The sequence below is a fragment of the Oculina patagonica genome, chromosome 5 (assembly GCF_052425735.1).
Source record: "Oculina patagonica isolate OP01 chromosome 5, crgOcupat, whole genome shotgun sequence".
In the NCBI taxonomy this organism is placed as follows: Eukaryota; Metazoa; Cnidaria; class Anthozoa; order Scleractinia; family Oculinidae; genus Oculina; species Oculina patagonica.
Window position 1 is genome coordinate 4,627,320 of NC_135762.1, and position 26,099 is coordinate 4,653,418.

Genomic DNA, 26,099 nt, shown 5'->3' on the forward strand with positions numbered 1-26,099 from the left:
TGATCATAACATCAGTTTTGCCTGTCTGTCTTCAGGCTGCATTGATTCACTCAGTGCTTTAGATTTTCACCAGTAAACTCTTTTCTTGAACACTTTGCAAATATGAGTTATAGACAGTGGTTGTAGACAGTTTCTGAATTAATTATTCATTAATTATTCTATATTAATTATTCTAAATATATTATGAATTAATATTACGTACTGTTTCAGATTTTGCACATTTTTGTGTCTAAATTTTCCCATGGAAAGTGTCCATCAGGGAAAATTAGGGTGGTGTATGTAGGGAATCACACTTTAAAAGCTGATATCAAATCAAAAACCTCCAACCGCTTACAGAATAATAAATTTTATGAGCAAAGGGGGTGGGTCATGTAATTTTCAACCCCGTATCAGGGGTGGGTCAGTTTGAGCCAGAAGAAAGGGGTGGGTCACAAATTTTCAAGCCACCACTTTTCCAATTGCTCCGGCCCACCCCCCCCTGGTACTTATTGACCAGTCCCTGAGCAAAAAGAGAAAGAAAACTTAACAGTAAAGCAACCAGGTCAACCGACTGGTAGACTTAGTATGTCTCGAAAAAGAGCCAAGCAAATGCACCAGAAATAAGAATGTGAGGGGCACTGTTCTTGTCAAGAGGTCACGCGCCCCCTTGACGGGAAACTCTTTAAAATGAGTCAACCTCTTTGATTTCTCCTTCTTTGACAAGGGGCTTAAGGTGTCACGGTAAAGCCCACGCTATCGGCAATAGGAGTTAGCGCGTTTCGTGCTAAAAATAAACCGGAGTTATAAACCGGAGTTTAAAACTCCGGTTTATTTTTAGCACGAAACGCGCTAACTCCTCCAAGGATAGGATGCCGTCAATCGAAAGTGTAGCTACCACCCCCCCCCCCCCCTGTTTTTCTGTCGTTCCCCTAAAATTACGTGGGTCGGAAGAGGCTGAGAACACGGCAGCAGCACGAGGACTGGACGATCTGGTCAAGATCCGATTCTCTTGAAAACCTTTTGTTCTACGTGAGGCTGGTTAAACTGGGTGTGGCCTGGGTAAGGGTTAGTGGGAGGTCAGTAAAACCCAAATTAGTGAGAGGAAATGTATTAGCAGCATAATAGGATGTTTTGGTCCCCATTTCACGATCAGTCGATATCACATACGTTATTGAGCACATGTGCATGATGTCAACTCAGTATACTTCGTGTAGACGTGCCAGTCAGAAAAGTACATGGTTACAGTATTACACAGCCCGAGAAGCAACAGATCGGAAACAACATACATGCAGTAGTCTGGGAACTACTCCAAACGGTCCTTTTGTTCTGTTGTTAAAGGTGGCCACAGATTAATCCTTGTAATCCTCTTTAGTTATCCGATAAGCAGAATCTGCTTATGACAAAGCCGTGAGCGGAACTCAGCTATGATAATGCGACAATGGATAGATCTGGATAAGGAAAATGCTTCACTAAACTACGACCAAACGTTTATCAGAAACTGACCACCATAAATCGGCTGGGGCAATATGGGCACCACGACTGGCCTGGCTAAGACGGTACTTGCCAGTATTCAAAAAACTGTCTGGAATAAGAGCGTAAGCCATAGACAAGCTGTTCCCCTCAACTGATCTTTACTATTTTTTTTTAAAAAAATCCGATCCCTGAAAATTGTTGATCGTTACCAGTGTACAGTCATATAAAAATTCGAACTTTTTTAAGTTGATGCAATATCCACAAGCAAAATTTATATTTATAGTTTTATAGTTTGTAAGCCGTAAAATAAGACGTGTTCGAAACAGTTGTCATAACTCTGTTTTCAGTTTTAAAGAGAAAAAAGTAAATAAAATGATGAAATCAATGTTATAATAAGCCGTGTTTATTTCATATATTTACTGACAACATAAATATTTCAATTTATATAAATTTGCTAATTAGCCTTTGACTGTTATTCAACAGTAACTTAGAATTCTATTGACGATCTTTAATTATTATAATAAGCTACAAGATCTTTGAGATCTTTGTGAAACATTAGATGCTAATAATCACATTATAATTAAGGTAAATTATCGAAGTATCCTGCGAACTTTGTTCGCTATAAGCTACTACAGAAACCTTGGATAAAGGATTCTGGGATCGTTTTACTAAGAAGGCACATTGTAATTCGCGAAAACTATTTTTTCGCTTAACACTTTAGAAAAATTTAATTAACAAACAAACAAAAAACAAACAAACAAAAAACAGTCAAACGAAACAGGCTGAAAATCTTAGCATTACTAAACTATGAACAGTTCTTCTTATCCCCATTTAAACAGTCACGCTCCATCGCAGAATCGCCATCTTAATCAATATGGCGACTCATCAGTGGCTACTGTGATCGTATCGGAAAACAGAGGGACTGTTCACAGTTTCAACCATCCAAGATACAAAACGGCCACAACTCGATTTTCATTCGGTTTCACTACGGCTTTATGTTTCTTTTATCTATTTCTACCGTCTCAAGTCCATTTTTTGGCTGTTCATGGCTTGCAAGCTCTACATCCTTTAGAACCCCGGACAGTCAGGTTTGTTTCAAAATTATTAACCACAAGCTGGGACCAATCGATTCATTGTTTGAAAAAAAAAATGCCTTCTCAAACGACCCCAGAATTACTATCCTACCATGACTACTATGCTTGTATGAAGCGGGAATCAATGACCTATATCGAAGAACTACTTTTAAAACAATATTAACATAAAATCCTTTCTCTGATTGGCTACAAGCCATGTGGAATACGGCTATTTTATTAAACATGATAACCAAAAAGTACCGTTGCTTTGTAACCGTAAGCTAATAATTTTTCAGTTCCATTTATCTGATTTGCATCAATTTTGAAGTGCAGCTTTCATTTCCAATATCGTAAATAAAGAATACAAATTTACAATAAAACACCTTCTCTTATATTTATAGTAAAAGTATAAATTCGTTAATTTTAATTTCCCACAGGTAGTTGAATGGTATCGGTTAAGTATTAGAAGAATACCATTTTTTACCTATATATTTATACACCACCAGAGCGCTTTCTCTCTTATTTACAGTAACACTTGATGGGCTCATGTAATACCTGGAATCTTTTTAGCAATTCTTTCATTTTCTGCCAAGGAAAGAGAAGGCAAAGTCCATCCGAGAATGCTTGATTTGACTTCTCTTCCTGGATGTTCGTACGTCGTCTCATAGGACAGCATTTGAAGGAAATGTTCCCAGTTAGAGGCGTACACCATAGCGAAGCTCCTCAGATTTCCTGAAGCGCTTTATCATTGCTTGTATCAGTCACGTAGTTATTTTTAGTCAAATTTCGTCACTCGTGTTACGATTTTACATATCTGTTAGATGGCTGTCTTCCCAGGGAACCGGTTTTACCTGTTTTAATATCCACGTCGCCTTGAGAGGGGTGTTGGTCGCCATAGTAACCGTTTTCTTGCGGTAAAGGGACAAGTAGTAAATTATGCCCCGGTTTGTGGTCGTAATCCGGCGGATATTCGAACATGCCAGAATTTCTTTCGCAGATATCTTTATCCTCGTCGTCTGATCGAAGTTGTTCTTTCTCGCTGATAAATTCGTCATCACTACCCTGGCCAACGCTCTCTCTAGACTTTTCTCTCTCTAGTGTGTCTTTGCGAACTTTCTCCAACTCACTGTCCATGCGAAGAGTACGTTTTTCCTTCGGTGGATCGTGAAGAATGAATTTCTGCTTTTCTTCTTCCTCGGGATTCTCAGCAAACGTTTCCAGTTCGATTTCCTCCATAGGGACCGGGAGGGGAGGCAGGGGAGCGTGCTTATTGTCCTCTGAGGTGGGGCTGCCTGGAGGTAAGAGAAGGCTCTCTCCCGGATCGAGGTATTCATCGTCGAATGTTGGCTCGTCTAAGGTCGGGTCATCCTCGGCATGCTCGAGATCGAGGTATCCTTCCCCAGTCTACAAAACAAAATGCAGAGGCAAGGATAAATAAAATTTGAATGGGACGTTATATGAAATGGAAGGAGTGAAATGATTACGAGGAGAAAGAGGGGAGGGGAGGTGGGGGAGGGAGGGTCATACACACTTTTATTTAGTTGACTCCATACGAGAGCAAGTCGGATCGATAGCATTCGATAGCGTTCGAGTCACCAGCTCCATATGATCCCTGACTTTCCCTATTAGTCAAAGTTCACGTATTCCCTTTACATTTCTTTACGAGCATTTTCTGAATGGTCGAAGTATTCGAAAAGGTTATGGAGACTCTTTTTGAGATTGTATGAAACCTCGGAAAAAAGTATAGGAAATGTTAAATTAAAAGCAGTTGACAGACTTTAACTTTGACATTACCTCAGTAGTTCTGTCTTCCAAAAGTCTATCAATACGAGCCGCAACATCTGTGAAGGGTGGTCTGTCTTCTGGACTGTGCATCCAACTATCGCACATTATTTCGTACCTGTCAGAAAAATAAATAAATAATTAAATAAATAAATACTGAAATAAATAAATAAATAAACCAACGAACGGACGAACGAACAAAAGAATGAATAAACGAGCGAGCAAACGAGCGAACGAACGAATGAATGAATGAATGAAGAAAAAATGCAGTAAGAAAGAAAGGAAAGAATGAATGAATACATAAACAAATGAACAAAATGAATCAGTAGCTTAATAACACATAATCATTGACGCCTTAACAAACAGGCCAATCAAATGCTTACATTTCATCCGGGCAATCCACGGGCTTCTCCATACGATTTCCTTCCATCAAATACTGATAGACTTCATTGGCCGGGAGGCCTGGGTACGGACTTCCACCTTAACAATCAAATACCACGTTAGAACAATGGCGTTTCAAAAGGGATTTTCAATCGAACTGCTATTAAGATTAATTTTTTTCTTCTCCTTTTTTGAAACCATAAAAAGTATTTTTTTTTTATAAAACTCACCAAGTGTAAAGAGTTCCCATAACATAACGCCAAACGACCATCTGAGGAAAAAAAATGGAATCGCCGTTTGAGATATAAAATGACTAGAATGTAACGCGCTCTGTGATTGGCTAAACGTTGCGTCGCGAGAAAATAGTAGCATGGTTCAAAGCAGGACTCTCCCAGTCCGATTTTTGGGATGCCGCGTTCGAACCAGACTAGTGCCGCACGTCTTAAGGATAGTTATTGCTTAACTTTACAAACTTTCAGTAAAGCTGTAACTTACACATCACTTTTATGAGTGTAGACTCGGTCAACTAACGCCTCAATAGCCATCCACTTGACTGGAAGCAGACCCTGTGGTGAAACAAGGAAAAAGGATTATGAACAAAGAAGACAGCATTTGCGGACTGTCGCCAAGAGAGCTTAGTTCCTCAACAAAGAAAGAGAAATTGACTGGATTCTAACGGAACGCCTACAAGAAAGACATAAATAAAACTTGATACACTTTCTCAAAAATATAACATGATATAACAGTAGAACCTCGTTAATATGGACACCATAGGGACACTCCACAAGGTAAAGTGTCCGTATTACAGAGGTACATGCAAAGTTTTATTCATTTTAGTCTCTTTCGGACAAAGTAAACTGTCCGTTACAGGGAAATGTCCGTATTATAGAAGAAGAGGTTTGGCAGTAGTCCCTCAAGCGCATTACAAACAGCGCGGTTTTGATCATTCTTACCGAGGTCGTCTTGACGTAATGCTCATCTTTATAAATGTCCCTCGCCAAACCAAAGTCTGCCACTTTCAGAACATAATCCTCTCCCACTAACACGTTCCTAGCGGCAAGGTCACGGTGGACACACTGCAAAATCAAACATTTGTACATGTTAATCTTGCGGCTTGTACCATCAGGACATGTTCAACCACTAACACGAATCGAATTTGTTCATGAATTTCTAATCACGAGAGACTTACCCTTCTCGTTGTCAAGAATTCCATCGCACGCGCGACTTGCAATGCGCAAATGTAAAGATCAATCGTCGTAAATGTGACGTCAGCGTGCTCAGTGGGCGTGGTCCACGTCGCCTCGAATATCTCGCGGCGCTTGCGGAGGAAGTCAAGCAAGTTGCCATGAGGACAGTATTCGATTATAACCCAGAGATCACGCTCCCGACCTGAGAATTAGAAATTTTATGTAAACATTTAGACCACGATAATTTAAAATAGTCGAACGGGTCAGTCGATTGGAAGCTACAACTGGCAATATTTTGCCGGTGTTCAGCGCAAGAGACACTTGCTTGGAAACCGTAAAAAATGATTGGTTAATCGATGACCACAGATTTAAATTACGAACCATGTAAAAAAAATCGCTGAACCCTCCTAGCCTTATGCTGAGTGGTTAGAGCATTAGACAGGTCAGTGGAACGGAGTCTAGTTGATTACGGGACGATATCTTTATCAATAATTATTTAGTTTACTTACCCTTAGTGCATGCCCCAAGCAGGTTGACAATGTTCTTGTGTTCGCCAATGTGGATCAGAATCTTCAGTTCTGACACCAAATCCCTGTACTCGGCTTCTGTTGCACTTTCTGTAGAGAAACCCATGCAGCAGGTCAGATTAGTCAAGAAAGGTTTGGAATACTGTACAGATATCACAGGCAGAAACATTAAACAGCATAGTCGTCGCGCACATAGGTTAGGAATTCATGAGCCTAATTGCCCGTACCGACTAATGCTTAACCCCTAACTTGTGGCATTAAGCCTCCAGGAGTATTTTGCTACTTCTTCTTGGTTAATCCAGTATTTTTGCCAAGTTTCCACACATAGGCGTAAGCCGAAATTGCTATTTCACAGGCTAAAAGTAGAATTCCTTTTTTATCCATCTACACTTCTAGGAACGAAACCTACATGCACGTCTATCTTAGCAAATATGTTTCTACTCAAAGCCGTTTATTCAAATAACTACAAGGAATCAGTTTCATTACCAATATTTTGAAGAATGTTGCTTAGGTTGCCTGCATTCGAGTGATGATAATGAAAACGATGATGATGATGATGATGATGATGATGATAATGATGATAGTGATGATGATGATGATGATGATGATGATGATGATGACGACGACGACGACTATGGGTCAGGGTGATGATGATGATCGATGATACTATTTCTTTCTTTCGCGCCATTTCTACTGATAGACCCATACGCTTAAAACTACTTAAATATATCATCGGCGTACCTTTAAGACTTTTTACTGCAACTCCTGTGACCCGTTTGTCATTGTAATAAGGCCGACTTGTGGATCCAAACCTTGACCTTCTGCGACCAGACTTACGCTTGGTGCTGCCGCGGGGATCAAAGGCAACAATACCAGTCGCATGCGCAAGGAATACTTGGCCAAACGCTCCTGATCCCAGAGGCTTTACTGTATGTAAAATAATAACATTACAACATTAACTGTTGTCTGTTTCAAGGCAAGGTGTTTACCTGACAGTTTAGTTACACTAGCCTTTTAGGTGAATTGGTTTGTCTGATAATTTATATAGACCATACAAATGACGCCACAAAATGTCCAAAACTCTGCAGTGAAACTACTCCCCTAACGGTTCGTGGTTCCACTTGAGTTTTGAACATTTTATGACATTATTTATATGGTCTATTTACAGCGCGACGCGCTTTAGTGTGGCCACCCAACAAACTTTCTTGACAAGTTATAGCCAATCAGAGAGCGCGAATTTGTTTGAGCTGTCCCACCCCTTGCAATGTTCAAGGCTGTTGTCACGAAACCTGTGGAATCGCATTCGTAAACAACCCGCGCTTTTAACAAGGAGGCGGGACAACTCAAACAACTTCGCGCTCTCTGATTGGCTAACTTGTCTAAAAAGTTTGTTGGGTGGCCACACTAAGGCGCGTCGCGCTGTAACAATTATTCCAATTATTCAACGAGCTGAGATGGTAGATGGGCTATAACTTTTTCATGTCCAACAAGCGCAAGTGGAATAATTTTTTTTTTTAAAAAACATCCAAATAATTGCAATATTTGAGCTCCCCGGCTGTTCTCGCTGACGCAAACACCTACCATATTTGTGGTTCATGGTATATGAGCTCATTAACCATTTCCTGTTAACCAATCAAAACTCAGGAACTTCAATATACCATTGCTAGTTTTTAATAAAAGAGTGTAGACCAAAATGGTCGATTTGTTAAATGCACGCTATACATACCCATCGATAGACGTTCCCTCGGGAATTCCCACTGAGCGTCATACGGCAGTTTGTTTGTCTGCTCCAACAGAGACCTCTCGGGGTCCAACTTCATGATGTAATCAGGAGAAGGTGGAAGTGTAAAGATGAAGAATCCGCCATACTTCTTTTTTCGTCGATACAGAACCACAATGATCAAAAGCAGTAACGCGATCACAAAGCCACTGCACGCAATCACAACAATCATGGAGGTCTTTGAAAATGCCTTATTATCTGGTGGGCGAGCAGCTTGTAGAGTATTGGGATCTACAACAGGAGAGAATTACGATAATCACTCGGATGACATCTATAACAGTGCTAAAAAATCTTGTTTGAATGTCCGAAATAGCAATTCTGAGGTTACAAAAATTTAAAATTTATCTGATATTTTATCTGATGTTAATACGCTTTATCATTTTCCGGGGGGGGGGGGAGAGGAGGTTATCTCAGAAATTTAGGATTACGAGGGGCACTTAAAATTTCCGAAGAAGAAGAAGGGGACTCTATAAAATCAATCTGAAGCAAGAGATTCGCGGGGAGAAGAGAGACCCTAGGAATCAGAAAGCCATTCGCTAGTCTCCTGACCAAATTACCCACCTGGAGACAGCTGGTAATCTTCGTGATCGCCTCCTTGTGTATTCTTGGCCATACATCGGTACGTTCCGTAATACTCCTCCGATAGCTCCACGTCTATAACATTCCCGCCCAGGACCCACTCGCCACCACTACCCTCAAGTGGTACAAACTTGCCATCACTGTCCTCCTTCTGCCAGGACATTACGGGAGGGGGGTTACCAGTCGCAGAACACGTCAGCCTTATCCTGTCGTCGTCGTATTTAAATGGCGTCACAGATGGGGATGGTTTTTCTGAAAATATAACCAGAAGTTTATCTTAAGAATGTAACGGAGAGGTTTTACGAAAAGGCCGTGGTCATCTGCTGACCACATTACGCCAATCGTCAGTCTTCTCTTACAAAGTCCGTTCCCCAAAATAGGAAGCTAAGGATTACAGGAAAATTGATGTTTAATGGCTTTCTTGCCGGCTGGGCATGCGAAAGAGGCGAGAAACTAGGTTCTCACACACTGAAGTGAGGGCTGGGCCCGAGTTAGGATGTCACGTGTCACGCTAGTCCCTGTCACGCAAGTTTTTCTGTTTCTTGTGTGGCAGATGAATGGCATTTAGTGAGGGAGAAACGATGTTATTGAAAGGAAATGTAGCCCATTCTTGGCAACCATATATGCAAATTGGGGCATCATCTTTGTGATAAAAAGAATAAAGGTGACAAAATGAGGAGAGCAAGTCCCGTTTTTAGCAAATCTCCTTTGAAGCCCTCAAGAGTTCCTAATTTTAGTTATCAAGTCAAAAGACTCGGGAGACAACGCAAGCATTCACGAGTATTCCAAATACACCCACACCAGTATGTATTATTAGTATGGCACAATGCATGTTGCTCAGACGAAAATTGTGGGCTTAGTCTATTTTCAGAAACGGAGGAAAGTAGTCATCAACTAGCTTGTTTCTTGACGATATTTATTAACCTAAACTCTTTTACTTACCCAAAATGTTTAAGTAAGTTGTTCCAGTAGCGTTTCCCTTAGGATTCGTTGCTTCACATTTATATGAACCGGTGTGTTCAGCATCGCTTACGGAACAAACAAATAATCGCCACACTCCACTTATAGACAGAGTTCTATCTTCCATTTCGTAGAAACCACTTCTTAGCTGCCCACAGTCGTCAACCTTTGTCCTTATTGGTTCAATTTTTTCTCCGTTTCTCGTCCACGTGACTTCTTTCGGTTGGGGATTGGCAGTAACATTACAAAACAATTCAGCGCGCTGACCTTGAGTTGTGGTCACATTTGGAGTAAGCAGGACGGTTGGTTTGGTCAGCTCTGCAATAAAGTTTGTGTGGAAATTAAGTTCAAATGTTGTTGCTTTTTTAATGAACCCTTAAGGCCGTGGCAAACGAGAACACAAATGTTTCCCTGATTGCCCTCGGCGCAATATTTGTTGCGGACACAAAATTTCTGTCCGAGACACAAAAATGTTTCTGATGTTTATTCAGAAAAAATTTATGTCGGCAACAAATGTTTCCCAGTTTGCGCAGCATAGAAACAAAATATTTGTTTTGTTTCTCACTTATTTGCCCACCCAAGAAACATCACGAGCAAAAGTGTGTTCGGAACGATATGACCCTGTTTGCCACGGCCTTTAAAACAACAAAAGTAAATAGTAAGGGCGGTTGTTTTATTTCCAGTGCAGACAGGACTAAGAGCATGATAGACACTCTGATTTTGAGACTCTAACATTCAAATACGATTGTAGCTCATTTCATTTAAATAGTTAGGCGTTACGCTCAAGTGATAAGGGGTATTCTACTCCCCTGGACGTAGCAGGTTCCCGCAACAATTCGCCGGTACCCATTTAAACACCTGGGTGAAGAGAGGCACTATGGAGGGCAGTGTCTTGCCCAAGAACAAAAGACAATGACTCCAGCCAGGGCTCGAAAACAGAATTCAATAAAAGTTATGTAGCAGCCTTCACTTACCCTTGATAGTCAGTCTTATACCCTTTCGAGTATCCCGACCGTCTCTTTCTTTCACAGCAACACACACATAAAGACCAGCGTCCTCGGATTTGGCATTTAGAATATGTAGTTCACTTATCGATTTGTCCTCTACCCATTTATTAACAATCATCTTTCCTGGCTGGTCCTTTAAGATTTGTTGATTTTTAATCCACGATGGCGCTCCTTTGAAGACGCCGACAGTAGCTTCACAGCGCAAGGTAATATTCTCACCCACATTCTGTTCGACGTAAGAAGCAGGTTTGACGATCAGGTTCTCGGTAGGTTCCAGTCGTTCTGATGTGTAACAAGAAGAAAATGACATTAAAGGGGCTAAGTCACGGTATTAGGTAATTCTATTTATTTTCGTTAAAGTGTATATGACATGAAAAATATTTTCTGCTTATTTGAAAGGCCTTTTGAAATACAGAAGAATGGCGTTTTTCTTTTCGAAATATCTTTTTTCGTTTCAGAGATATTGACGTTTTTGTATTATGCAAATTAGATCAGTGATGACGTCACAAGATTTGACTCTAAAAATGGTTAAATACTGAATAAACAATATCTCTAAAACTATTAAAGCAGTGTTCTCGGAACTTGGCACCACAAATGTGCATCACAAAAGAAACAAAATGTTACTCTTAGGGCTGTTGCCATGACAACAGTTTTGCCGCTGGTGCTGTCTCATTAAAAACTGAAATTCCCAGTTTTTGTCTTAAACCAAGAACCATCTAGCGCAGCCAAACCAATGGTGGGAATTAAGGCAATATGGGAACTATGTCTGTTCTAAGCAGGACCCTTTGTCTCACTTTAGAGGTCAGATATGGGGATATTTGTCTTTTTGACAGAGAGAGACTGGAGCTGAAAGAGTTGCTATGGCAACAATACTAAGGGTGTCATTTTGTTCCTTTTGTGATACACATTTGTGGTGCCAAGTTTCAAGAACACTGCTTCAATGGTTTTAGAGATATTGTTTATTCAGTATTTTACCATTTTTAGAGTCAAATCTTGTGACGTCATCACTGATCTAATTTGCATAATACAAAAACGTCAATATCTCTGAAACGAAAAAAGATATTTCGAAAAGAAAAACGCCATTCTTCTGTATTTCAAAAGGCCTTTCAAATAAGCAGAAAATATTTTTCATGTCATATACACTTTAATTGAGAGCCCCAAAATGGGTCAAAATAGTTTAAATAACTATATACAGTCCACCTTTCCTTAGAGTACGACCAAAATCACGGCCACATAACATAACATTGCAAAATCACGGCCACATAACAAACAATACGATTTTCGAGCATTGTAAATGACACTTTCATACAAAGTGAGATAAACTTGAAAAAGTTGGGCCGACGTTTTTCAAGTTTACCCAAACGCAATCCGTTTTAATCTTCTCAAATTTTGCCCATCCATGCCCCTTTTTGGCCTTTCTCTAATCTGAGTTTCTGTAGAGTTATTCTACGGTTTAAGTCGTTAGTGTGATATTTCAGTTAATTCTATGAACAGTTGGTCAGTGCCGAAATTGCCTAAAATTGCGTGACATAGCCCCTTCAATCTTGTTATATCCTTTTCACTTCCTTTTCACAAAGGTTCAGAAGAAAAGGTAATACCCAAACCACAGCACAATAGAAAACCAACAGCTTCCTCGATACCACTGATATATACCAAAAATCAAATCCTGCTGTCTAAGAATAATATCAAAATTTTTTACCCCTCCATTGTTTAATTACTTACCTCTTCGGAGAAACCGGTACACCTTGGAGTCTCTGCCAACCGAATTTACTGCAGTGCATTTGAAATACATTTTGTCAATGTTCGCTGGCACAACAAGAACGCTGGTGGTGGGAGAATTTCGTTGTACTTCTCCAATCCTTTTTGAGATTGGCTTCCAGAGTCTGGAACTATATCGTGTGCAGGTCGAATGATCTTTGCAGTCTAACTGCTGGTAACGCCAGCTGAAGTTAGCTGGGGGATAGCTGCGTTTTGTTGTGCACTTTAATTCTTCCCTTTCGCCTTTGATAACAACGGGTATATCAATTCCAGTGTTGCTTTGTTTGATTAACACAGGATCAACTGCCGGCAAAAGAAATATGGGAAAGTCAGTTTTAGCTTGGCAAAGTATAGTAAAATGATGGTCACAAAAACGCCTAAAACGCATTTTAAAAATACATTAAAAACGCATTTAAAATACATTTTAAATACATTAAAAACGCATTTTAAAAATACAGCCCTATTTAAAAATAGGGCTGTATTTTTAAAAGACGCGGGCGTGGCCTTGAAATAGTCCCCAAAGTCGATATCACCAGCCGATCTGCCGCTCAGAACAGACTCCGGTTCTATGTCGCTAGCAGGCCTATAACTTTCAGTTGAATCTAACTTGTTAGGCATGTAGGTGTTTCTTCAAATAATCTGTCAATTAAAAATCAAAAGATTTGAAAACGTCGAAGGCGGTTTGGGACTTGGGACTTGAACACTTGTCTTTAGCAGGCACCCACTGAGTTATGATCTCCGTTCTTATAAAACCTGACCATACAAACTCTTTGATTGACAAGGCCACGTGACTACCAGCAACAAATGACCCCTGACCATGTATGGTTTCGGATAAAATTTTATACTCTAAAACAAATGTACAAACTTACCATTGATCTCAAGTGCGGCAACCTCTTTCTGTGGTTTACCCAAGCCATTGTCAACAACACAGGTGTAATTCACAGCATCGTCTGGAGATTGAGTCGCCAAAACAGTCAGCCAGCTAGTCCATCTGCCGCTGGTCGGTCCTTTTGAGTGTTCTAGCATGCATGCCCTTTCGTCCACCCAGTTAGATTTGTATTTTGTGCGGTTTGTGGTGGCACAACTACCATGTTGCTTTCCGTCACACACGGCAACAGTTTTTTCCCCTTTCAGCCATCTTACCGTAGGACGTGGAGACCCACTTACAGTACATTTAAATCTGGCATTACTGCCCTCCTTTACAGCTTGCGGCGGATTCATTCGGGCAGATATGTTTGCTGGCGAGGGTTCTGGAAAATAATTTCAACAAAGTAGGTCAGATAATTATAAATTACTTACAAAGGTGGCGAAATGGACTGAGAAATACGGAAATAACTAATTGTCGTTATTTTTAATTTGTGTGTAATCTGATTCTTCGACTTTTTGAGTTCCCTCCACAACGAACAACTAAATGAAACGATCTCTGATTGGTTAAAATATATCACGTGATGTGCAACCCAGTTTCGCAAAAATGGCGCCGTTCTTCGGCGATTTCATCTTTTGTCTTTTGGTTTAATTAAAAGACATTCGGTGCATTAATTAGTCAAAACACATCGAAACGAGGAGCAGAATTAATGGCAATTTCCCACGATGATGAAAAGCTGCATCGAAAGACATATTATGAAGAGGACGAAGAAATTTGCATTCTCAACACCGTGATGTGCCGAAATGAGAAAGTGAGTTTGTTTTCAGTTTTCATCTATCTAAGCTTAAACTTTTTAAACTTGTCTTTATACAGTGGTACAGTGTATTACTTTCTGCTTTTGTAAATAGCATAGTACTACTCAGTAAATATCTAACAGCGCCCTAAAGTGTTTTGTTTTTCTTTCGACTATTAAACTAAGAAGATATTTTAATACCTGCCACATCGATGAAAACAGTCACATTGGCAGTTTTGTTATATCCATTATGTTTCCAGCAAACATACGCTCCAGCGTCGCTTCGTGTTACGTTATGAAGCATTAAAGTACTGTTCCTTTCCCAGTGGCCCGTAATAGCACGCTGTGGACTACTTTCTTTTACTCTTGAGTCCGTTATTTCGCGAGCTTCCTTTGAAGATGGGTCTACCTTAAACCATTTGACGTCTCCAAAATGAAAAACATTGCAGTTAATTTCGATGGAATCAGATATATCCAGTGGACCACGGGAACATGGAGGAATAGTTTTAACATCCACATTTTGTTGGAAATCTGCCATTAAAAATAGAAGTAATAACAGTTATTATTGCATAATTTTTATAATTATTGATCATGTGACAAAGGGTCTGTGTGACTAAATTAATTAAAATAATAATAATAATAATAATAATAATAATAGTTGTTGACTAATAAAAACAATAAAATAATATTAATAAATATTAGTATTTATATTAATATTAATATTATAAATATTAATAATGATAAGTTGTAATGTTGCAGTTATAACCATATTCATGAGTTCAACTTTGTGAAACATGCTGTTGCAACATGCAACAGGAGTAGTAATATGATACTTTTAATATGATACTTTTACACTTGCAGTAATGCAACATTATTGATCTTGTATGACAATATTGTCTTACTTGGCCTAAAAGGACTTGTCGACTTGAACATGTTAGAGGCAGTCACCAACTTATGTGGCATATGCAACAGTGCAAGTACATGTAATATTAAAGACAGTTCTTAATTTGCCTGTGTGTATAAAATAATTTTAAACATGTGGATAATGATCTTTAAATCAATGTTGCTACAAACCTATAGCTATTCCAAGAGTCACTTTCTTCTCGAGAACAGGCTGACCACCCTGCTCAGTAGCTCTGCATTTATAATCCATGTTTGTATTATCAGGGAGGTCTATTGAGAAATTCTGGCCATTCTGTTTAACATATCGATCTGTCAGCAGATTGACTCTTTCAAAGTTCTGTTCATTTTCACTTGCTTTTTTTCTGAATATTTCAACTGGGATGTTTGGATCACTAAGCCTGCAGTCCAACAAGAAGGCCACTCCTGGGATGACGGGATGAATTCCTCTGTGGTGCTTTTTTAGCCATGCTGTAAAAAGGCAAAAAGTGCAAGGTAAATGTCTTGTTTTTCATGGTTGAGGGAAGAGAAGAAAAATGAGAAAAAAAGCCAAGAACATATGCTATAACAAGGGCAGCCATGAAAGTATAAGTATCTTAAGTGGTTATAAAGCTAGAAATTTTTCCCCAACAGCACGCGCTCTTATAAATAATTTGTGATCACATGACATCTAACAATAAAGACTGTTTGCGGGCAACACTGCAAACTCTATGACATCAGAGGATAACATTGCAATGTTGCCTGTGAATGTTGACCGACGAGCGCCATTTTTCTAAGGCGTTGTTGCGCTATATAACAAAACACTTCATGACTGATCCCTTAATTGGGAAACCAGTTAATTTCGTTTCCCGAGGTTCTTGGGAAACAAAATTAACTGTTTCCCTCAGGAACAGTCATTAAGTGTATATTATACAGAGATGAAAAAAGAATTCACTATAATTAAAGCTTACATAGTAATGGCTTGCAGGTCTTGGCCCCTTGGTTCCATGTATGTTTTGTAGGGCAAGTTCTCTTTACAGCAGTCCCTTGTATGCATTCATAGTAGATGGAGACATTGGTTGGATCAGCAAACTTTCCATTGGGTTCATGGCACTCTGTGAAATGAAGTACACCGTCTACATTATCCAATGTCTTTGCCTTAATTTTCTCTCTTGAAAGGTTAAATTGATAACCAAAATAAAAAGAAATGTAACCATGTAGAACATGTTGGAAAATCAATTAATGATTCATCAGTCCTTGTGGAGCCATTGGATGCATAAGGCCTCCACAGTCTCTCTCCAACGGGAGCGGTCTTGTGCCACCTTCTGGATTCCACTCCATGTCAGGTTCAGGGACTTGAGTTCTTTCTCAGCTGACCTTCGCCAAGTTGTTCTAGGCCTTCCCCTAGGCCAGCACTATTTCGAGTTCCCATCTAGGGAATTTTTACCCTTGATGCTTGCTTGTCTCAAAAGAAATTAGAATTAAAAACAAAAAGGTAACTTTCAACCAACATACCTTTAACCGATAGCCTAGCAGTGACTTTGTTGGAATATCCTGGGTTTTGAGAGGTTGTAACAATGCAAGTATAGTTGCCATCATCTACTCGTGAAACCATTTTTAACATCAGAATGTTTTCATTAAAGGTAAATCCTTTTATGCTTCTGCTTGGTTGCCTGTGTGTTTGAGAACTTGGAACAGCTACACCATTTTTTAACCATTTCATAGAGATACCATCACCAGGAGCTTGACAGGAAAAATTTAAGTCCTGTCCTCGAAGGGCCTCTTTAACAAATGGGTACACTTGGGCTTGAGGATTCCTATTATCGCCTGGTAAGGACAGACATGTCTATTATTACTGATGTCATTGGATAAGATAGAGAATAAACCCTTTAAAAATTCTGCATATTAAGCTGATTTTCTTCAAGTCTGCATTTCTTGCATGAGGGCTATTAGTGGAACTACTGTACATGTAGCAAATGTACTGCCAGTACAGTAACAGGAGAGAAAAATCAGTAACAGGAGAGAAAAATCTCTAGTACTACATGAAATAAATGATGTTACTTTTTTCTTATCCACCAGGCTACTGATTAACATACAATCAAATACAATGTACCGGTATATTACATAAAGGCCTGCATTTCATGACATTTTCTGGTCAAAACGTTTGTTGTGTGAATTATTTTGATAATTTGTCAGAGTATACTGTATTTGTTCCTCACCTGTAAAGACCAACAGACTTGTGATCTCTTTTTCAATAGTCTTGTTTATGATTGGCAAAGTAGCTTTACATATGTAGTGACCAGCATTATCCAGTGCTACACTGCTAAAAATAAATCTATTGCCTTTCTGTGTGATAGTTCCACCATTTGGAACAATTTCTTGTCCTGGATTTGTCCCTTTCTTCACCCATAAACTAGAGGATGCTTTTTGGTCATTTGTCTTGCAATTAATCGTCACTGTGTCGCCAACAAATAGTCTCTGATATGGCCTCTTCTTTATAGCAAGAAAATGAAATTCTGAAATAGATTGTTATTGAAAAAAATATCAATGGACATGCACATGTGATAAAAACTATTAGAGTGGTTTTCAATTCAGTGCCGAAAGCAATCCTGAATTACATTGGTTTTGCTTTACTTTTGTTTAATGATTGGTTTAAATAAGAAGTGACATCAAAACCAATCATGATTCACTCGCACATGTACCCGTTTTCCTGGGCTTCATGTTGGCTTCACAAGTTTGGATTGGTTTATGATTGCTGAAGTACAGACAAGTATGTTAGATCAAGACCTGTTGGAAAGTACAGACTGCATGTAGCAATAGCATTTTTCTGTCATTAGCGCAAATCAAATAAATTAACCTACATGCAGAAAATTGTACGTGATGTTAGAGTTTGGCACTGCAAATGCTTGGGTTCAATTTAAATAACTGGACATGACCCCAAAACACAGTGTTTTCATTATGGTTTAATGCATTGTAATTTTTCCCCTATGCATATAAAACTTCGCTTTTTTAAGTTCATTGACATAATATGTGTTCATAATGCCATGTCTAATTCATGGAACCAACGGAACCATCTCTAAAACAGAAAACACATATGTGAATATGGTTTTGCAACCTTCAAAGGATAGATTTCTACGCAAAACACCAAATTATTTCAACACTATAGCACTCTCACTGATTTGAAACCACCGCCATTTTGGAGGATACTAGTTGCCAATAGTACAGACATTAATCTACCCGACTACCCGTAGAAGAACTTTTGTAGGGCGTGTAGTCTGAAAAGTTATCATATTATATTTAAACTTCATGAAAGAAGTTAAACTTCATGAATCAATTGCTCTGAGTCAAATATAATCTGAAAACTTTTCAGACTTCATGCCCTACGAAAGTTCTTCTATGAGTAGCCGGGTAGACTAGTGTCCATACTCCTTGCAGTATCCTCCAAAATGGTGGCGGTCAAACTAGTGAGAGTGCTAGTGTTGAAATATTTCGATGTTTGCTAAGAAATCTATCGTCTAAAGGTTTTAAACCATACTCAGGTACAGTATGACTGGTTTCATAGGTTCTGTGGGTTCCATGGGTTCCGTGAATTAGACATGCCGGTTCTTAATCCTTAGATCAGACAGCTGCAGATGACCTAGTGTTTTTTACAAGAAACACAAACTTACTTTATTATCCACTTATTTTTACAGTGAAAGTATATTCATGAATGTATTTGATTACTCATGCAGATAGAAAAAACCTAACAAGCCTGCAGGTATACCCACCTGTAACCGACAGCATTCCTGTTTTTGCTTTGTAGCCCTTGTACCCTTTAGGAATAACTGTTGTTCGACACTCGAAAGCACCATCTTGTGAAACAGTAACAGCTGTTAATTGGAGATCACTTATATAGCTGTCACCAGTTTGATAATATGTGCTGGGAAGTCTTTTTTTATCTTTATACCATTCCACTATTTTGATGCCTTTTCCAGTTACGTTGCAGGTAAAGTTAGCACTTTCTCCTTCATTTACGGAGATGCTTGTTGGAAGTACAGAATGTGAAGAAATGTAATTTTCTGCAAAATCAATGGCAATGACTTGTTATCAGTGAAATACAGGTACAGTGTACAACATTATCCACAATAATAAATTTACAAAAAATTGCAAATGGATACTACATGTATGATATAAATTAGACTACAAGCAGCCGCTATTTTCTCGCAGAGTCTGTTGAGCGTTCGCAGAGTCCCATTGAGTTTCCCCACTTTTCGCACGGCCACGCCTACCTCGTCCCCATTTTTTGTGCGGTCATTTATTTTTTTGCTTTACACTCTACGGGACTCTGTGAATGCTCGATGGACTTAATTAATGATTTATAAACTATAATTACAATTAACACACTGTGATTACCTTGTGTTGATCCATAAGTCACGATATAAATTTGCTCTATGGTTAATACTGTTGATTGAACTTTACAAGAATATCTCCCTTTATCAGAGGGCTCAAGATTGTTTATAGTAAATATTTGTCCACTCTGTGTAACTTTGACTCCATCTGGAACCCTCTTAAGTGGTTTGCTTGATCCACTCTTTTCTTGCATTAGATGCACATCAACTGATGGGTCATTTAATTGACAGTCAAGATCTACAGAGTATCCACGTGCACCAAGTAAATAACGAGGTGGGCGATCATTAAGGAGACTATAAGAACCATCTGTGAAGACTGCAAAACATAGAATCAGTGTTAGCCTCAGCCTGTCATGTTACAAGAAACAATTAAGCCAATTAAAAACGTTTGGTGATTTGAATTGATTTGAATTGAGATTTGAATTGATACAATTTTTATTTCAACAGCTCTTGTTAAAAACTTCCCGTAAGTGCAAGCTTAGAAGAAATGGTAAGTAGGACCGTTGTATTATTATGGGTAATTTTTCCAGTGTTGTGGTGAATTGCATGCAGTTGGTCAGATTAGAGAAATTACTATTCTCAACAATTTGTATCAAATATGGTTATATTGTACTAAAAATTATGTTGTGAATTTATTTAATGCTGTGTCAAAAATGAAAATATAGAAAAGGCATTCAATGTTGAAAACATTCATAATTATGATCATAATTATTGACTGATGGGTTCTTTATATATCCTAGCTTGCACCAGCTCTATATAAAAAACAGGACATTAAAGTATTAAAATATCCTGCTTTTTCATAATATTTCTGTTCAAAATTGTCAATGTGGGGGGGGGGGGGGAGTTTCTTTCAACAGAACATATTAAATCTAATTTTTAATGATTATAAAACTGAGGTTCTGTTAAGGTCATTGCCCTGTATTGCATTGCGCATCCTTACTGCGCAGAATTTTACGCGCAATAAGCGCACGCGAATGCGCGCACATAAACAAAATGGCGGCTTTTTCCTATGTGGCTTAGTCCGCGAGAGAAGTAAATTGTCGCTTTCTCGTAAACGAGTCTGGTGACCTATCATTTTTTTCTCATATTTTGGGTGTAGCGATCAAATTCTTTCTGTAAAATGAAAACAGATAAATTCTTGTGTTTGAAAAAAAAATTATCGCTACAAACGTGTACTTTGCTGATACGCGCAGAGGAATTTTAAAGGAATTATATGGAATATACAAGGTCTTCCTGCTCCTAAACGAATCTGGTGACCCCCCTTTTTTATTTCAAAATTTAAGTTCCTTTAAAGTAATAAACCAGTAGGCGAAGTTTGGTAAAAAAAATGTGTTCAGTTCTATTTCTGGGCAATGACCTTAATGCTGAAGTCGCCTACCCTTAAAACACAACCTAGTCAAGACTCCCTGATAACAGTGGTGAAGGCAACCTATATAGCTAACCAAATTGTACATGTATTCTAAGTTTATGTGAAACTGGTAATGCACAGATTAATCTCCACCTTACTAACAGATGCATGTACAAAATGTACAATGTCATGTATATTGTACATTTTGAAAAGCTAGCCTTAGGCCATCAGCTATTGTTTCATCTTCTGTGGGTTTGGAAAATTGTCTGATAATAAGATGTTTATCACTGGATAACAAAAGGACATGTCACAAATTTACTGGCACTGACAATCAGTATTCAAATTATTTTGAATAGTTCTCAAAATATGTATTTAAGCTCTGTATATATAATGAAATATTTGTATATTGCATAGCCAAAACATTTTATACACTATTTTTACTTGTGGGAGTACATCCTACACTTTATTATTCTATAAGAACTTTTTGATAAGAATGCAGAGTCTCAGTAAAGACCAAAATTTAAGAACATCCTTAGAACATGCTCAAGGCTGAAATTTGGTTAAGAACAAATTTTAGTCTTTTTTATTTGTTGTGAGTGACATTTAATTTTTTAGCATACTATTCTAGTATTACGTACATGTATACTCTATTCATTTGGAAGTGGCCACATAGAGGTATGGATTAAAGTTGAATAAGACAATAAATTTTTTGACATAATTAATTTTGGTTTCAGTGTAGAAAGGTTTACCTCTTTAGACTTTATGAAGTAATTAATTACCAAAAACAAGATTACGTAGTTAAAGAAAATCTTTTTTTTATCGAGAAAGGACAAATTTTTGACTTATCAATTCTTGACTCAATTACATGGACACACGCTGAGGTCTGATAACTGACTGCTTAGTTGTAATTGCATGCTCTACGTCAATGCCATTGAAAAGCTTACAAGTACATGAAGAGCCTTGACCTATTGCTGTAATTATAATTTAAATATCCTATCATGTAGATGGAGATAAAAATTATAATCATGACAAAAAATTTATAACAAGTTTTATTTTATATTTTACAAGAGCATAGCTGCTTATATCATCACTTTATTTCCATACTTTTCAAAAAAAAGTTACCTATATATAATAAGACATGCAGGTAACAGTTTTGTAAGATCAGAAATTGAAAAAAATCTATTATTTAAGTGTGACTTCACAGATGTTGATAACAGGAAGTTTTTTTAAACATAATTATTTTTTTCAATGGGTTCTTGCAGGAGTTCTACGTGTAATTACTTTGTGTCAACACCAAAAAAATTGCCTGAAGCGGCTCTTTACTTAGCAGGTAAATTAATTTACTGAAGATTGTAAAATGAGGCAGAAGAAAGCTCAATTACTTCATTAAGTGCTTTTTTAAATAACCCCAAACTATTTTTTTAACTTTGAAGTTATAAGGAAAATGATAATTTACCTAAATACACCAGAGAATTTTAAATTTATCAGAATTTTGGAAAAATGAGCAATTGTTGTAATGTTGATGCAAAGTAAATAGCAATGACATATTGACCTAAAGTCTTTACAAAATTAATGCATTTGCTCAGTTTTATTGATTCTCAGATAAAAAATATGAAATTTCCCGTATTTTTTCATTTTGGACCATTTTATTTTGAATTTCCTGAGAAAATCTGAGTAAGCTGGAGAAAAATTCTGGTAAATTTTATTTGGCAAGATTGAAATTAAAATGTGCATGTTTCATTTTTTTTGGCAAAGCTATCAAGAACGTGAGATGACTGTTCAAATAGTGTTCTTCAATTATTTTACTAACAGTATTGCGAAAATAAATAATATGACCTTTTCTCATCATAGAAAAAAAAACATCTATACTACTTTGCCTCCGCGAAATTTTTCTTTTGAGTTGACAAATGACACGTACACTGCTGAACGGTTTCGACCCTGGTTTCTAAAAACAGTCATTTTGTCAGATTCCGAGAAAACCGTGTCATTTTTATGCAATTTGAATATAAAAAGAAACTGACTGCTATAAGCTGTCCTCTCTTGTCTTCTTTCCTTTTCATTGTTCAGTGAAAACATTGATTACAATAGGAAAGCATTGTTTGAAGTTCACCGGACAATCCGCATAATGCATAATCACTGGTTTCCTTTCAAAAGAGAATGTCGTCCCAATTAAGTTCAGAAAAGAAAACCACAGGATTTTAAATGTGCCCTTTCACAAAAACACGAAATAGGCAAGGTTTTCGCGACATTCGGAAATACTCGCAAACAACGCCAGATAATATTTGTGATTGTGTAGTCTTGACCGGATGTAGAAATTATCATTCGAACGTACAAATTATCACGTGCGATCGATCGATTTGAATCATCACAGCCAGTGTCTTTTCTCTGTTAATGAATTACCGCTCACTATCGACGGGTACGATCATGCTTTTCTCCATGTGTCCCAGCTAAACGGCAAAAACGCCGCATTATGGCGATAAGGCTTGATAAACTTCTCTCGGTTCAGAGAAGTTCCGAGAGAACTGTGTTGGCGTGCCGCTAGCCGAAAAATTATTGGCACGATTGCCTATATTTAGAATGTTTTGATGCTTAAAAATTTACCTTTTACCACTCTCTTAAAAAAACGTTCATTTGATATTTGTGACATTACCATGTTGCGTATTGCATTAATAATGTACGATGAAGCAGGCAAATAACTCTTACACAAGGGAAGTTGACACACGTAATTAAGCTTGAGCTGAAGCCTTATAATTTAGTAGTTCCAAAACATTGGTAAACGGAGTTGTGAAATCGTTTGTGCCACTATATCCGTAGAAAATAACAAGCTAAGCAGCGATGAGCTTTTACTGCAGAAATGAGGTAATTAGATGCCAGATAAAGACAGCTGCGAACCTACAATTAGTTCACCAGGTATATCTATGAATAATAAAACATAAATTAATGACATGAAATTTGAAAGTGACAACCCGTGGCATCGCACGAAGTTGTCCATTACATGCTTGCTACAGTATGACATCTCACGCTAAGAAAATGAAAATCTGGATTCGGGGCCTCTTAGTTTAAACAAAAAGTGAACATATTATTTATCAAAAGCCAGAAGTCCAACAAGTTTTATGAACTCATAATAATTAAACTTCATAGTCAATAAATGAGTGCACACGAAATTATCATAATAACTCTCAATTTGCGGCATCGTAAACATGCTTAGGGACGTGCAAGCTCCGTTAGAAATTAACGTCAGATTGTTGCGTACTAATCCATACCCCTGGCTAAAGCGAGTATCCGCCACAGGGCAAAATCACTAAGACCTCCGTAAAATCATCGAGACACTTACCTCGCGATGGGCAGAGGAAAGCCAGAAGAACTACAAATGACACAATCGGCATCGGCAAACGTGCCATTTTGACAGAAGTAGCGAGGTACCAGTAGAAATGCGAAAATCCGTGCTCTTATAACAAACCCGTTGAGTTGCGTGTACGTTAGAGAGTCGTCCCGGTCGTAAAATAAAGAAAACTTTCGCTAAGCATTCGCGGTAACGTCGGCTGACACACTGTAACCGCAGATCGAGATAATGACTGAACTCAATGCATCGTCACAGAAGCGACAATGGAACTACTCGAGGGCAAATAATGGGCGCGGACGGAAATAAAGACGTAAGTAAACACGTCACTGATGCTGAGATTATGCAACTCAGGAGAGAGGGGCAACGGGGGAGATGACATACGCTCTTCTAAACTGCTCAAATATGCTCTTAATCTTGACAGACTATAATCTTTAGCTGCGTTATATCCTGTGAGAAACGTTTGCGAGTCACTGAGACTCTAACTGAGCGATTCAAGAGAGCAGCAGGGACTACGTACCCCTCCCGTGCAGAGTTGCCACAATGTCACGCAGGAAAAACTTTTAGAATTGACCAGAACACGGTGGATTCTTCTGATTCTTCGGGCGTAACGTCAAACGTGAGTTCAGTCGAAAGGCAGATAACTGGAGAAGGGGTCAGCTTGTTCGAAAAATAGAAATCTCACGAGATTTTTCCATTTATCTCGTAATTTATAAGTAATCAGATGAACGTAGTGAGTTGATCAGCGGAAAACGGAAGTTCCTGAAGCTCCGCATCCTCTCTGCGTCTTATGAGCTTCTCAAATGTAAACAACACGAACAATAAGGGCGCTCTGAAGGGGCGGTACGGCGATATTTGACTTGATCTTTTTTTATCCCACTTTTAAACTAAAAAATTCCGGATTCCATCTCACGCCGCGTAAAGACAATAAAGTAAAGGGGAGCACTTCTCTTTTGCTGGTAGTGCATTCAAGAGTGCATAGTCAACAAACGATGATGAGAGGGACACCCGTCACGTTTTCAGACTTTAAATTGCCGTGGCCGGTGTCGGTGGTGAAAAGGGGAAATCTAAATATGTTGTTATGACAAGCGATACAGCCCAGTGCTCAGCTATGCTGACCAAACTTGGACATTTTCGCTGGAAAATTAGAGTGTTGCTGTTGTACTTCTTTACGCACAACGCAATTACTTCATAAAATGCAAATCAGCCTTTACTCAATTATCTTCTTTTGTTGACCATTTAATAATTTATAATTGCACTTTTTTACCGAGCAGATTGCATCGTAATAAAATTTTATATTTTCCGCATCATGGTTTGTATTCGCACATACGTAAGTCAACTGCTATATTTGGCATTTTTAATTTGGCCATTTTTAATATGAACAGGTTTTACGTGAAGATATGTGGCCCTTGTACATGCCTTACATTTGAGGTGCAGAAATAAAATAATCAGTCGCAGGATATCGCCTCCTCCGGGACTCCTACGCGTACATTTTCAGACAAGGGCACGGTCCAGCACTACTGATGCCATTTTCAGTTGACCTTCTGCAACCTTTTTGCTGCCCCTGTTGCGGAGAGGAAGCTGCATAAAAACCTTAAAAATGTGACATTTAATTCTTGGCGAGTGTACGAGTGAATGAATTTTGGTAGGGTGAATATTAAGAGGGTAGAATTTCATTCAAGGAAAAATTAAGAGCGAATGTTGACATATTCATATTTTGGCTACGGCTTTCGAAACCGCAACTGCAAAAAAGACTGAAAAGACTTCCTGTGTGCAAAAGCGTTCGAAACTATTCTCGATTGTTATTGTAATCGGAACGAGGGTGTGACTCATTGGCTCCTTGTCTAATTCATGTTGATTCAGAAAAGCCAACATTTGTCATTCCTGTTATGATAATAAAATGGGAAAAAAAAACAGGGAAAATCTAAAGATCCCGAGGAACAAGTTGGCTAAAGGTGTAAGCCAATTTTTTAAAGGGCTGGTAGAAAGGTAGTGAAATC

The 26,099-nt window shown here is 38.4% G+C and overlaps 1 protein-coding gene across 1 annotated transcript; it reads right to left on the minus strand.

Moving 5' to 3' along the window:
- Positions 1-1,839: 1,839 nt before the first annotated feature.
- LOC144653816 (uncharacterized) lies at positions 1,840-24,372 on the minus strand. The gene is made up of 23 exons (XM_078513914.1): positions 24,094-24,372; positions 19,416-19,727; positions 18,791-19,081; positions 17,243-17,539; positions 16,539-16,850; positions 15,995-16,138; positions 15,219-15,515; positions 14,346-14,675; positions 13,356-13,736; positions 12,451-12,789; positions 10,696-11,010; positions 9,704-10,039; positions 8,744-9,013; positions 8,129-8,413; positions 7,144-7,329; positions 6,385-6,492; positions 5,878-6,077; positions 5,642-5,764; positions 5,184-5,254; positions 4,919-4,959; positions 4,691-4,787; positions 4,320-4,425; positions 1,840-3,929 (listed from the first exon to the last, which is right to left on the minus strand). Exons 1-23 carry the CDS (start codon positions 24,158-24,160, stop codon positions 3,324-3,326), a joined length of 5,514 nt encoding a protein of 1,837 aa, XP_078370040.1. The 5' UTR covers positions 24,161-24,372; the 3' UTR covers positions 1,840-3,323.
- Between the last annotated feature and the right edge of the window lie 1,727 nt (positions 24,373-26,099).